General features: G+C 42.3%; 1 protein-coding gene across 2 annotated transcripts in view; it reads right to left on the reverse strand.

The window, feature by feature from the left end:
* The window catches only part of tmem178b (transmembrane protein 178B), a 56,126-nt gene extending 41,405 nt beyond the window's left edge, over window positions 1-14,721 (reverse strand). The window contains exons 1-2 of one of the 2 annotated variants that reach the window (XM_023952419.1): window positions 14,485-14,721; window positions 13,625-14,284 (exon numbers count right to left, since the gene is read on the reverse strand). In XM_023952419.1, the coding sequence (XP_023808187.1) occupies window positions 13,625-14,006 (382 nt within the window). In that variant the 5' untranslated portion in view covers window positions 14,007-14,284; window positions 14,485-14,721. Of the gene's footprint in view, window positions 1-13,624 lie in introns of both variants that reach the window. The other variant, XM_020714075.2, reaches the window with a different exon arrangement.
* Window positions 14,722-15,612: the final 891 nt, after the last annotated feature.

Raw genomic sequence — 15,612 nt, forward strand, 5'->3', positions numbered from 1 at the left:
CATGACCTGGTGCCCGCCCAGCATGTCTTCTACGTCACAAATACGATCTTTTTTAAATGTCTTTTGTCTGCTCCTGATTCACAACTATTTGAATAAAGAAATACTCAGAAATGCAATTTTTTATCTTAGTTTTCTTTGAAAACGTCCTCCAGCATCAGAATCAGAATAATGCTACAAAAATATACAGTACAGACCAAAAGTTTGGACACACCTTCTCATTCAAAGAGATTTCTTTATTTTTCATGACTATGAAAATTGTAGATTCACACTGAAGGCATCAAAACTATGAATTAACACATGAGGAATTATATACATAACAAGAAAGTGTGAAAAAACTGAAAATATGTCATATTGTAGGTTCTTCACAGTAGCCACCTTTTGATTTGATCACTGCTTTGCACACTCTTGGCATTCTCTTGATGAGCTTCAAGAGGTAATCACCTGAAATGGTCTTCCAACAGTCTTGAAGGACTTCCCAGAGATGCTTAGCACTTGTTGGGCCTTTTGCCTTCACTCTGCGGTCCAGCTCACCCCAAACCATCTGGATTGGGTTCAGGTTCAGTGACTGAGGAGGCCAGGTCATCTGGCGCAGCACCCCAGCACTCTCCTTGGTCAAATAGCCCTTACACAGCCTGGAGGTGTGTTTGGGGTCATTGTCCTGATGAAAAGTAAATTATGGTCCAACTAAACTCAAACTGAATGGAATAGCATGCCGCTGCAAGATGCTGTGGTAGCCATGCTGGTTCAGTATGCCTTCAATTTGGAATAAATCCCCAACAGTGTCACCTGCATAGCACCCCCACACCATCACACCTCCTCCTCCATGCTTCATGGTGAGAACCAGGACTCATCAGACCAAAGCACAGATTTCCACAGCTCTAATGTCCATTCCTTGTGTTCTTTAGCCCAAACAAGTCTCTTCTGCTTGTTGCCTTTCTTTAGCAGTGGTTTCCTAGCAGATATTCTACCATGAAGGCCTGATTCACACAGTCTCCTTTTAACAGTTGTTGTAGAGATGTGTCTGCTGATAGAACTCTGTGTGGTATTGACCTGCTCTCTAATCTGAGCTGCTGTTAACCTGCTATTTCTGAGGCTGGTGACTCGGACGAACTTATCCTCAGCAGCAGAGGTGACTCTTGGTCTTCCTTTCCTGGGGTGGTCCGCATGTGAGCCAGTTTCTTTGTAGTGCTTGATGGTTTTTGTGACTGCACTTGGGGACACTTTCAAAGTTTTCCCAATTTTTCGGACTGACTGACCTTCATTTCTTAAAGTAATGATGGCCACTTGTTTTCTGTACTCAACTACTTTTTTCTTGACCTAATTAATACAACTTCCAACAGTCTATTCAGTAGGACTATCAACTGTGTATCCACCTGACTTCTGCACAACACAACTGATGGTCCCAACCCCATTTATAAGGTAAGAAATAACAGTTAAAAAACCGGACAGGGCACACCTGTGAAGTGAAAAATATTTCAGGCAACTACCTCTTGATGCTCATCATGAGAATGCCAAGAGTGTGCAAAGCAGTAATCAAATCAAAATGTAGCTACTTTGTAGAACCTACAATATGACATATTTTCCGTTGTTTCACACTTTTTTTTTATGTATGTAATTCCACATGTCTTAATTCACAGTTTTAAAGCCTTCAGTGTGAATCTACAATTTTCATAGTCGTGAAAATAAATAAAGATCTTTCAATGAGGAGGTGTGTCCAAACTTTTGGTCTGTACTGTATTTAAAATAAACCAAAACTAATTTTCATCACAGTGTTACGGGAAAAGGTAGGGGAAGTACCCAAGCGCAGTGAGGATGAGGAGGCAGCAGATTCCAGAGGAACAGGATCTTTAATAAAGTTAAACAGACTAACAAAACCAAAAACCACTGCTGAGCAGGCTAGAAAAACTCAAACCGCGAAATAGACTTGGACCACTAGAAACAGGGAAACATTAACCTATGGAGCAGCACAGGAGGAAGGGAATGACAAGACTTAAATACATGCAGACAAACGAGACACAGGTGGAAACATTCAGGATTGATGGGGAAAGGTAAAACTCGAAAAACAACAACAAAACAGGAAATACTACAAAATAAAACAGGAAATCAAGGAACCAAACACAAAGAACTGAAACCGTTACACACAGTAAGTCTGCAACGAAACTTTTGAGAGACATTTTACTTTAGAGCCATTTACTTAGGTACTCTCAGGACCTTTCTGTGTGTAGTTTGGATGTTCTTTTGCATGTGTAGGTGCATGTGATCCACAAATATGCTACATATGCTGATTATTTTATTGTGTGACTTCGCCGAATGACATCTTGTCAAGGCTGTACTTCACCTTCACCCAACAGTAGCTGGGATAGGCTCCAGCAACCCCATGACCCAAAAAGGGATTAAGCAGTTTTGGAAAATGGAAATTACTTCACGTTTTCAGAAACTAGCATACGAACTCGCTAAAACAGAAATTCTCAAAATAGCAAGACCATAAGGAATTAAACTGTTTTTAAAAATTGCCACTAACAGAATCTTGGTTTTGGTCTTTTCAAATTTCAAAATTCAAAATACTGAGCTAAATGTAGTATCAGCTTGAAAGACTACCACTTTCACTGTAATGTAGAGCAAAGCAGTGATTGGTCTGAGTTGGTCTAGGCCAACGATTGTATGGCAACCCATGGCCAAACAGGAATGAGCTTGTTGGAAGTCCACACCCCGGCGTTTGACGTGAAACCACATGGAGGCATCTAATTGGTCAGTTTATAACTTCAAGAAGTAGAACTACAGAAAACGTGAAAAAATGAGGATGTTGCATGTTGGAAGGTATCAGATCCAGAATAGTTATTCTGACCAATAGAATGACAGAGTAACAGCTGTTTATTCCTCTACAGAAGTCTATGGGGTTTTGGCTTCTTGGAACCAGTGGGTACTTCCTGTTTGGGGGAGGGGTCACTCAGTCCAGTTCTCATATACAAAAAATTAGATCACTCTGATATTGTCCAAAACTGTTTCAAGACCTCCATACAATAAGGAGCAGTGTGCCCTTTTAAAAAAAAAATACTTTATCTGGTTATGAATGAAGGGTTTGGGGGTCGTTTGGGATCAAACATTCTGAGGTCCAGTAGTAGATTATCATATGTGTGTTTGCTCTGAAAGCACAGAGAAGGGGAGATATTTTTCATTACACATAGCTCCCTTTGAAAAGTAGAACATTGAGATGTTTGCATTTTTCTCTAAATACACAGCTGTAATTCTGATTGACCATGCAGGCCAGAATCTATTAAACAGTTGTATTTGATAAGGAAGCACTAGCAAGACACAAAGGTTCCCACGATCCCTAAAAACTAGAATGGGGGGTGGAGCCCTGAATGTGTTTGGAAATTAAACTGTAATTTTAAGGTTAAGTTCCACCTGCAGGCTGAGGACAGAGGCTCCATGATGCATCTGATGAGGGCAGCTGGTGGGAGAGAACAGGAGGACATTCATGGAGGAAGGACATGCATTGATTTATTAATGAGATGTGGAGTAAGAGCCAAGCCTGCGGTTGGTAACAGCAGTGTGGCAGCACCAGAGAGATCCCGTGTCGAAGTCTGCATCTGTGCTTCAGGTTCTGCATGGATCGTGTTACATCAGTGCTGTGGGGCCGAGCTGCTGGGAGGTCACTGTCCTCCGCCTGTGTTGTGTCGTCGTAACAACAGCGAGGTGAGACGGCGTCCCAGAGAGCCGCCCTGACAGACACTGCCGGCACCTGCTGGTTTTCAAGAGAAAGTCTTTCCTCTGCGGGTCATCAGGACGATCACCTCCGCGTGACTCAGGTCTAAGTTCTTCAACACAACCAGGTAAGTTCCACCGAAGAGACTGCTTTCATGAAGCTTTCATGAAAAGTTGTCCAAATTGTGGAGCAAATAAAGATGAAACAGGAAGCCGAGATCCGTCAGGCCCACACCGATGGTCACCTCCATCCAGATGAAGCAATCAAAGAGTCTTTCTGAGAAGATGCTTCGTCCAGTCAGCCGTGGAAGCCTGCTGGCATAAAGGAAAGTGGACAGACTACCAGCAGGAACTTCCCCTTTTTTATGACTCATTCCAAAGCTTTTACGTGGATCCTTTTGACTTTCATATCTGCCATGATTCATTCTGCAGATGGTGTGATGATTGGCCAGTGCGTGGAGCCATCCACATTTCCTCCTCAGCCCACCCTCCTGGATGTTTCAAAGCCATTCCTGGAAGCCGGTGTTCCTCCCCGGAACCAGCCGGAAGAGCAGAGTCATGTTGGAGCAAATTCCTTCAATAATCCCGGAATGAAACCAGGATATAGCAGCTGACTGAGGATTTTTATCTTAAAAAAAGTCAAATAAAAAAGTATTTAAAAAGAATAAACTACCAAACCCATGTTTGACTTTTCCCAAAACCTTTAACAGGCAGAAGACACACACAGGACTGAGAAGATGAAAGCGTAAAAAAAAGAAGAGAACAAAAAGAAAATAATTAATTTATCGATTTTCCATTTTAAAACAGAAATCATAGAACTGTTTCTGTTACATTTTGTCTGAAACAGAAGCTTTTGCTCATAACCATGGTGACCAGCACTTATTGTTGTTGTTTGGATAAATTACAACAACAATGGATTTATGATTTTACAGATGAAAAATGTTCTGATTTTACTGTTAAGGTAAGGTAAAGTAATCTTTATTATCCTCAGAGCGGAAATATGTTTTGGGCCACAGAGCTACTGAACTGTATCCAATCATTGTCTCATCTGTTCATTTGTGGCTAAAATTTGAGTGAATGTACTTCTAGTTTCGGGCAATGAAAATACTTTGGTTTTTTTATTTACATTTGAAAATGTTACCTTTTTGAAATGTATTGCAAAAAAGTATTTTTTGTAAACTTGCGTTTCCTTTTTAAAAAGACTGATTTATGATTAACTCTGAAGAACCCAAGAACAAATTTCTTCCAAGCTTTGAATGTTAGATTACTTTTGTCTGTTCATTTTGGTCTGCAGCATTCAAATAAAAAGAAAAAAATAGTGATAATAAAAACAAGAAAATAGAAAAAAATAAATAAAATTAAAAAAATATGTGAAAATAAATAAACAAACTGTGGCTAAATTTGACCCCAGGTGCTGTGGTTAAAAAATACCGGATTTAGACAAAGTCTGGTATCTAATTTCATTTTAATAACTCAAACTATTCTTTTGTATAGATTTGTTTGTTCCTGCTGTTAAAAGAAAATTTAAAATATCCAAAAGTACAAGATCCTTTCAGAACTTTCAAGGTTCTGTAAAAAAACAACAAAGATGCCACAGCTTCACGCACATGACTAAAACTACCCGCATCTTTGTGAGAAAAGTCTCATCAGAGGGATGGAAGAAGAGAAAAAGACGCATCACGTTACAAACAAAAAAAAGAGGCTTTTTTCTGTTGCATGTTTCTGTTTCTGTTGCATTCAGTTTTTTTCTGTCAGATGTTTCTAGAATGCAGAAGAACGTGAAACAAGCACTGTAAAAAAAGAAAAGGAAGAAAGGAACCTAAGAATCCCAACAGAAAACTGAGATATTAAAATTCATAACATTAACATAAATAACGAGGGATCAGGAATCTGAAGGAGGTTTGGTTTCGATTCAGAAAACATGACCCTGCAGACCTAAGACATTTACTTAGGCCTGCACAATACATAGCAAATTTATCGTTATCGCGATATCAAGCTGTACAATACGCATTTCGCAAAGACGATGAAAATTGCAATACATGGTTACCATAAATGTGCTAAAACAATCTTATGGCAGCTTGAAGTATATAATAAATCGACTAAATCCATTTATGCATTTGACCAATCAGATGCACCCATACACGTTGTTGACCAATCAGATGGAGCCCTTTTATGTTGGATGTTCGCCTCGTATGGAGACGAGGGTCATTTGGAGTATAATTTTTAAACTGTTTCAGTGAAATGCAAATTATGTTTTTGGTTGTTTTGCTATATGTTTATACACCGCAAGTTATATCCTCATTGCAAAATTGATCACTAATATCGCAAATCGCGAGTTTTTCCTCATATCGTGCAGCCCCTACATCAACTTAATGTATCATACTGTCAAAAATACTGCCAGAGTACCAATCTGCTGAGGCGTTCCTTCATAAAGAGCCTGGATGGATGAGTTTAGAGCTTCAACTGACAAAATGAGCCGACCACCGGAGGAGAATGAAATCCAAAGTTTCCCCCACAGTCATGTGGTGAACAGAAGGGACAGTGATAGATGAGGAATGGAAGGATTCCAGATGGCCACTGTCAAAGATATTGTGTTACTCTGTCTGACTGTACACAGACTGTAGACTCTTTGTTAATAATTGCTGTTGACAAACCGTATTTTCATGTCATGTTTTCAGACACCTGGTTGCCATTGATACCCAGATCTATTAGAACTACTGACTGTATCTAAAGAACTGGACCAACCAAGTGAGATGTCATCCATAGAAAATAGTTTACATCCAGGCAAATTAAATCAATTCAGTCACAGATTTTTGGCAATATGGATGCCGCCATGTTGGAGCCAGTGATATGAATTGGTCTGAGCCATCATTTCTATAGCAACCACTCTTGCCAATCAGGAGCTAGCTTGTTGGAAGGCCACACCCCTACCACTTCAATCAAATCAAATCGCTATACTTTATTAATCCTGAGGGAAATTCATTGTTCTTTTTCAGTAAAACCCCAAACAGACAAACAGTCAGAGAGTACACACAAACAGTACAAGGCTGACTTGTGGCTTGACTGTGGATGAAGATCACAACAGGCGCTCCTTACTTAGCACGGGTATAGACCACAAGTGGGGGGGGGGTCATTTATGGCAACAACAAAAAAATCATATCTCAGCGCTGTCTACAATGTATAGATGCAAGCAAAAAAAACAACACTCCATTTAAAACACGGAATGCACACTCAACGACACAGAACATGAGGTAGGATGGATAGGATGGGGGGGCACCTTTTGCATACCATGCCTTGAAGCGGGCTCGAGAGAATCTGTCAATCAAACAATTTGAAAGTTGGATATCAGACCACTTACTTTTATAATAGGACATCTGATTGGTCCGTTTATAACTTGAAAAACTTGCAATAAAGAAAAAATATAAAGAAAAATTAGGTTTATCAACAAAACGTTAAAAATAAAAAAATTAACCGAGCAAAAATTGTTATTCTGACTAAGAGAATGAGTAATAGCTGTTTATTTTTTTATTTGTGGAACCAGTGGGTACTTCCTGTTTGGAATGCCAGAGGGAGGGGTCACTCAGGCTGTTTCCGAATTCCCTCCGTAATCCCCAACTACTAAAAACTATATAGTGCGGCACTATGTAATGCCCTGGATTATCAAAGCAATTTAGACACCATCCTCACAACTTTTTATTTCACAAAGTGGAAATCTCATAGATGTGAGCGTTTTGCAACGATTATTTATTAAACAACTGTGTTCTGAAGATAAAAACGTTGTTATTTTATTTTAAAAAATACATTTAAATACATTTTCTTTACCAAAATTGTTCAAACGCAATGCATTGGGGTCTATATTCACCCATCTAGTGAGCATCGATGCACACTTGATTTCTGGGACGTTTCTAGGGCACTCGATTTTGGAAATAGTAGATTCGGACAACACTACAAAATGGTGAATGCACTATTTAGTGCACTAAGTAGTGAGTTGGGAAGAGATTGGGACATAGCCTCAGTCCAGTTTATGACTCCTAACCAGCTGATTATTGTAGTCCACGTTGTGGTTCACGACAGCATGTTCACCGTCACGTGATTCAATGCCCTTAAACTGGACTGCGTACTTTCTACGTCACAAATACCCTCTTTTTCAAACTGCATTTTTTTGTCTGCTCCTGATTCAGAACGACTTGAATAAAGAAACATTCAGATATACAATTTAATCTTAATTTTCCTCATCTGTGTCCTCCATCATCCAAAACACCAAACTCACACTTGTCATTGGAGTGGGACTCTAAGGGGCTAAATGAAGATTTCTGGATTTTTAATGAAGTGGACTTTCAGCCATTCCAGACCTCCTTGATTCTATGGAACAGCTGCATCGGCGCTCGTATGCTCCTCTAACTGTAGTCGGAAGAATAACAAACGTCAAGTATGAGGCAGCTGACAGAAAGCTTGGAAAAAATGACTTTTAATCCTTGTAGATCCTTCTTTTTCAGTTCGACAACATTTCCAAAATCAGGAACATCCAGTTTCAAAAAGAACCAGTAAAATTATTCATGGCTTTTTAGCTTCCAAAGAATGCTGCAGTTAATTACTTCTTATCAGGATGTTCCTGAACTTCTTTGAAAGCCTCCAGATAATCTGAAATGCGAGTTCTGATGAAGAGGTTTGTCACCTCTTCCAACGCAGTCTGTCAGCTGCTCCCTCAGAGAGGTGTTTTGGTTATGACATGAATGTGACCACTCAGCTGGACGGACGGACAGATAAATAAATGAACAGATAGGTGGATTGTGCACTCCAGCTCCCTCTTCCACTCTTTCCTTTCTTCCTGTCCTTCTCCTCTTCCTCTTATTATTCTTATCTCTTTCCTTTTCTCCCTTCTTCTGTTCTCCTCTCCTTCCTCCTCTTCTCATCTCCTTTGTCCTGGCTGCTGCTGATGAAGCTGTCATCCAAGTCTTGTAAGAAACACAACAGCCTCCTTTCACTCTAAATACTCCTCTTGCACGATAATGATGTCTTTCTTCAGTCCACTTCCTGTGCTGCTCTTTACATTGGAGCCATGAAAAAGGCCTCGCTTCAGAAGGATGCAGCTGTGAACACAACCCCCCACCCACCCCCTCACTCTAAAGACAGCCAGTCTTTGGAAAGGAAGAGTGAGGATCTGACTGATGCGGGCTCTTTCTGCAGGCCCACAGGACTTTCTTCTGTTGATCAGACATTGATGAAATGGAGCAAAGAAAGACGAGTGTTGGGGGGGGGGGGGTGTCACTGCCATTCAGAAGATGAATACATGTCCACTAAAGTTCATTCAAAACTGGTTTTCCATCATAAAATAACACAGATGTAAGTAGAACTTACTCTTGTAATCTCTCATTAATAAGCACTTAGATTGATAGTTTCCCCGATGGGACAACAAGGCCTACAGAGATAAACAAACCTTATTTAAATGTTTACTTTTTTTCTGAACAAGAAAACATTCTATTCGATAAATATCAAAGGTTCTATTTTGATCAATTTAATTGACTATTGAAAACTGATCAGAAAAATCTCAATTTGGACATAAAGCAGCTTTTTTGCAGTTACACAACTTATCCCTTTTACTATATGTTTTTTTTATTAGATTATAATTTAGAAACATGTTGGCCACTTTTGAATTTCCTTCTCTATTCTATTCTATTCTATTCTATTCTATTCTATTCTATTCTATTCTATTCTATTCTATTCTATTCTATTCTATTCTATTCTATTCTATTCTTTTCTATTCTATGGAAGAACTCAGTAACAAAGTCAGTTATTTTTCGGCTAAAGTAATGAATATCTATAACTGATACTTTTTTAAAGTAACATTCTCAACACTGCAGGCAGCGTGGATTTTAAAAATAAGTGATTAAAGGTTTTCACAGAGAAACATGAGATGGAGCAGAACACGTTTAAAGAGCAGAGAGATGAAGAATAGGAGTGTTTCTGCCTCAGAGTGAATCAGAGCGCACGCGTTCACCTTTGAAGACGAGCAGCAGGAACGTTTAGAGCATCAGCGTGAGGTGGTCTGCTGCTGAGATCGATTATGGAAACATTTCCTCCAGACGCTGAAAAAGGTGCTGATGGAGACATCAAATGACGAAAAGTATTAAGTGGATAAACGGACACTGGAACCCTGAACCTGACAGAACAAACACGAGACAGACACTGAACCACAGGGAGCCACAGGGAGCCACAGTGTGCTCAGAGAGAAGCCCTGACAGAAAAACTAAACGTGGACGTTTGTATGCTGAGAACTGATTACCTGGATATGAAAACAGCTGAGTGGAGAGAGAAAAGTGAAACCTGCGACGGAGGGAAGTCCACTGAGCCGAACAACTGAACACAACACCACTAAAATGACCTGAACACAAACAAAGCCATCGACCCTCTGAGAGAACATTTACACCGTTTGCTGGGGCAGTAAGAAGACCAAACACAGGGGTTTGTTGGGGGTGAGGGATGGGGGGGCAAAAGTGTCTTTTGTATGAAATCCACAGCATTGAAACAAAAATGTTTGGTTCCATGCACATTTCACAGAAACACCTCAGACCAGCAGTGAAGCATGGTGGAGGAAGTGTAAGGATTTCAGTAAAACTACATTAAGACAACCTTAACCCCTTTTACACTGGATTTCGTGTTAAAAATCTTTCCATTTCTGCAACTCTTTAACTGTTAACCCTATCAACGTGATTCCAGCGGATTCTAAAGCGAAGAAAAGCTTTTGCACCGTAATGCAACCCTTTACCATAGCAGTGTGTTACACATTGATGTAAAGCTGATGTGAAAAGCTACTTTTTTCTACGTCAGAATCTGCTGATTTACATTGATCTTGTTAATGGTCAGAAAGTTAAGGTATATCAATCAGCGACATCTCCAGTGTTAAACGGGTCAACTGTCCTGGAGGTCGTTGTGAGGACGTCTGTGGGACGGCAAACAAAAAACCTGACAAAATGTCAGAACTGAAGATGAGCAGCCATCCTGTGCAGAAGTGCTGTAGGCTTCAGAGATCCAAGCAGAAATCCTGAAACACTGGGCTGTGCGGCCTCCAGCTCTCACGCCACATTCACACAGATACAGTATGTGGCGCGGGTTCTTGAGCGGTGCGGATCTGGTGAATCTTGCTCCAGACTTTTCCTTTCACAGCTCTATTCAAATATATAAAAAAAGACTTGGTGCAAACTGCAATTATTAATTCATCCTTCATGATCAATTTTCAAACTGTCTGCACTTCTGTGAGTTAAGAAGGACGCCATCCATGCTTCACTACCAAATCCAAGACCCTGATTAGTCAAAGTTCTACTTGTTAAGCTTGACGCACGTTCTAAAGCGACGTGTTTTGTCCATAGAGCCCAAAAACAAACTTAAAACACCTGAGCACAAGAGTTTCAAATGCCGAAGCCAGAAACTCGCATTAATGATCGTCACCTTTTCATTTGAAAAAGTCGCATTGCCAATTCCTTCATAGGAATCTAAATTTGAGTCATTGGCGTCTTTGGCCCTCATAAATGACCTTCATTTCGTTTCCATGGAAACCTCCCACTACAATGACCCTGGTGCAGTTCCCCCAAACATCCTAAAACCTTCAATCAGGCTGAGCTTGGAGCTCAGCTTCTTCAGGTTGGAGAACAGAAGGTAAAAGGACAGGCAGAGGACACAACGTGAAGAATAGATCAGACATAAAGCCTTGTTTCTACTGAGCGGTACCGCTTAGGCTCTTTGTCCCCACAGGTCTTTTTTTTCCAATTTTGGTTCTTCGTAGATACAAAGCATTTAATTTGTTTAAAGAGAAAATTACAGGCGGCAAAGAGGAACAGCTGCTTTCTTGGAGCTTCCTTTTGTTTCTGATGACCTTCAGCCAATCAGTGGGTTTGAACAGAACTGGTGTGGTCCATTTTTCTATGGATCTACAACTGAAAATGGTACGGTTTGCTACGGAAAATGCTACGGAAAATGGTGAGTCCATTTTCTAATGGAAACGCTCCAAATGCCAGACTGGACTGGACCGTACAGATCAGTGGAGGCTTTCAAAGGATGTTCAAGTTTTAACAAAAAAACTACTGATTGAGCAGCATCAGAGGGAAAAGGAGAGGCAGAGATCCTCAGATCATAAGCTTCCGAATCACCAAAGACCAGGTGATGAAGCTGTCATTACATGTAACTGTAGCATTTTTTCAGAACCAAATGACATAAATGCTGATGCCAGGGGAGGAGACAAGCCATCCACATGAGTGTCAACCTCATTAAGATCTGCCACCCTATCAGATCTCCGTTAGTCACAACAGATGACAGACCTTGGAGCGTTTAAACCAGATCAGAGGACTGTGTTTCATGACATGCGTGTCTTTGTGCATGCATGACTGTGGAGTTTCTGCTTTATTTGAGTTACGATTTTCTAGAATTCTTGGCTCAGATTGGGTTTTGAGCATAAACCAATTAGAGAGCAGACATGCAGAAACGCAAATTCACTTATTTTACACAAAACTGACTCACGGAAATGTACCATTGTGTCACATGAAGGTTCGTGCACGAAGCCCTATTTGAAATGAGGCTGCAGCGTGCACCCTGTGTGTGCATGAAGCATGTGCACATCAGGAAACCTGGCTTATTGCTGCAGGGATGAAGCTCTTTGGAGCTTCAGCACAGGAATGCCACAGAAAGCAGCAGGTCCATCTCCAATCTGCTAATCTACAGCAGCACATGGATCCCACCTTCCAGGTCTGACCTTCAGTCTCCAGGGATTCTGGGCTGATGGAGGTGTCTTTGGTGATTCCTCTGAAACATTTTGACCTTCACTAAAAGTATTGAAGAGCCTTTGAATTCATGTGTGGGGGAAAAATACTTTATGGACATATCATTCAAATATATTATTGTTTTATCATGTAAAATTCACGTTAAATTTAAAAAAGTTTACGTTTTTTTTTCTTTTCCCTTCAAATGGTGCAAAAAGTGTTCCAAGTTTTTTGAAAAAACATTTAAAAAAGGCGTAACTATGTTTGTATCACAACAGATCCTCACTGCAAACCCGAATAGGTTCAGTCAACTCAAAAAAAAGTGAAGTGGATCACTGACGGTCTGACAATAGAACTGATAATAGCGACTTCTTATGAAAACGAGTAGCTTTCTGCTTTCTGTTTTGTTGAGTAAGGATGGGGTACACCCAGGACAGGTCTCCAGTCTATTGCAAGATGACACAACCATACACATTCACACTTTAGAATAATCCATTAACCTTTGAAGTATGTTTTGGACTTTGCAGGAGCAAAATATGCAAACTCCACACAGAAAGAACAGCTAAGATTTGAACCAGGACCTTCTCACTAACCACTACACCACTGTGTGGCCCCTTTCAGGGCTTTATGTTCAGGAAGTGGTGTGGCAGCTGCATGGACCATGGCAGCTCTATGGAGGGGAGCTATAGTCATTAGTCTAGTACCTCAGCTGCAGCCCCTTACAGACGGAAATCATGGCTGCTGGGTGTCCTGTGGGTGTACATCTGTTGGAATTCAGAGTCCAGGTTGATCAAGTGACGTGGATCGTTTTTGACTCTCCAAACTGTGGAAACTGAAGCTCATTCAGTCACGGGTGTCACTTCCACAGGATGAGCAGATTTCTCGAGTTTCGTGACCTGTGCACGAGGCGGTTACATTCTCACATTTCAGCATCAGCCTCCTTAATTGACGATGACGTCATTCGATTTAAAGGCGTCACGCCACCCTCCGCGCACAGATGGTCCGTTTCGGACACAATGAAGCGCCCCGTGCCCTTGCTCGCCCTTTGGTCGCGTGGCCGATCAGAGCGCATCAGCTCCGTCGGTTACCGAGACGGACGAGGAGGAGCACGTGACACACGCCGTGTGTTACTTAATCAGCTGCCTATGCCCCGCGGCCTCGCGCCTTACCTTTCCTGATGAGCTCCTCAGTCTCGTGGTCGAAGCCGGCCCGGTGGCAGCGCCTCCACAGCCCCATGTTGGTGGAGTTGTGGTGCCGGCTGCACTCGTCCGCGGCGCTCATGGCAAACAGTTGCAGCCGGTTGCGCGCGGGCAGCAGCCGCTCCTCCCAGCGCGCCGCGCCGCTCTGGCTGGCCCGCAGCGGCAGGCTGTTATTGGGGGTGTACATGAAGCCCGGGTCCTTGCGGCGACTCGAAAAGCTTCGGCACCGCTCCCGATACCTCCTGGCGTCGGTCTCGTACCAGTGGTCGGAGCACATCGCCACAGCCAGCATGCCCAGGGCGCAGAGAGACAAAGAGAGCCCGGCGTAGAGCAGTAACTTCCCGGCGGCCATGCTCGCGCTGTCACAGCCGCATCAGCACCACGACGGACGGACAGCTCCTCTGCGCTGCTTCAGCTCACATCCTTCCTGGGGCGCAGCACTGGGACCATGTTGTGCGAGCAGATGATGAGGCAGAATTCTTCTGGCGGGGTGGGGGGTGGGGGGTGAATTCCTGTAGTCTTCGGCTGCAGGGAGCGCACGTCGTTCCTGCGCGCGCGGCGCCGCAGCAGCTCGGCGGAGAGGAGACAGAGAGGACGTTCTCTCAGTTACGATCCGCGGCATCCATCTGTCTGCGGGGCGACACCGACACGCAGGTTACACACGAACACGCATGCGAGTCTGCGCACGATCACACAGCTGTGCTGCACCCCCGCCCCCCACCGTAGGATGGATGAAGGCTGCAGAATCGGAACATCTGTTCATTCAAAGCAGAAGTCCGACAGCTCAGGTCTGCTGCACCGCAGTCCTCCAGGTGAGCTCGGTGTCCTACCTGAGAGTCCACAGGCAACCGCGGCTGGCGGAGAGGAGGAAGCCCGCAGCGGAGTCAGCAACGCGGCGCCTCTCAGGAAGAGGAGGAGAAGGAGGTGACGGCAGCTGCTGCGGAGCCGCCTGCGCCTGCGCTGAAGCTGCAGCCCAAACATGCGTGTAATGTAATCCCGTTACCAACACAAACCGTAAATACTGAGTCACAAAGCTCACTCACGAACGGAACATGCGAAAGGCAAACGGGATACTAGAAAACAACAACAGAAAACGGGGGGGGGGGGGGGGGTGTAAACATCAAGACCGTTGACATGGAGATGCAACACAGCAGATGCTGGAAAGGTCCGATACACATCCATAATATTCATGTAAAGGGTTTCCTGATATGTATCTTGTTGATGTTTACAGAATTCCAAACTTCTTTGAACTTCTCACGGACATGTCACAAACATAAGCTCCAGCTGTCTTTGACCTGGAAGTGTCAAATGTTGCAGTTCCTAAAACATCCACTGGGGGCTGGTCTAAAAAAATTACAATTTCTTGTTAACTCCCATTAAAAAGGTCCTATATCATTCAAAATTTCCTTTTTTTCGCTTTTAAGTGTATTATAATGTTAATTCCTCATTAAAAAACAACAACACAAAAATGGTATTTTGATCAATTCAGGCATTTCTGAGGATTCCTCTAAAACCCTGCTCTCTGAGAACCAGCCCCTCCCAAAGCACAAAAACAAGTGGGCTCTCACACAGGTAAGTGAAGAACAGCCCCTTCCAGGAAGAGTCTGCACTGCCCACACCCATCCATCCATGGACATCCATCTTTGAAAAAGTTTGGAATTTTGTTTGTTTTTGTGGGTGGAACGCAGACACGCTGCCGAGGCCGGCTCTGGGTTGACGTCATGAAATAAGCGGCACCCACAAGGAGAGAAAGACGGAGCCTCAGAGATCGATGCATCTTACTTCCAGGTGGGAAATGAGCTGGAAAAATGACTCATATTTCTTAAAAAATGTTTTCTTTAGTGTGCCAAAGGTAATATATTTTCAAAAATAATATATATATTAATATTATATATATGATATATATAATATACATACATATATATAATATATATAATATACATACTATATATATATAT

This window comes from Oryzias latipes, chromosome 23 (genome assembly GCF_002234675.1).
Source record: "Oryzias latipes chromosome 23, ASM223467v1".
In the NCBI taxonomy this organism is placed as follows: Eukaryota; Metazoa; Chordata; class Actinopteri; order Beloniformes; family Adrianichthyidae; genus Oryzias; species Oryzias latipes.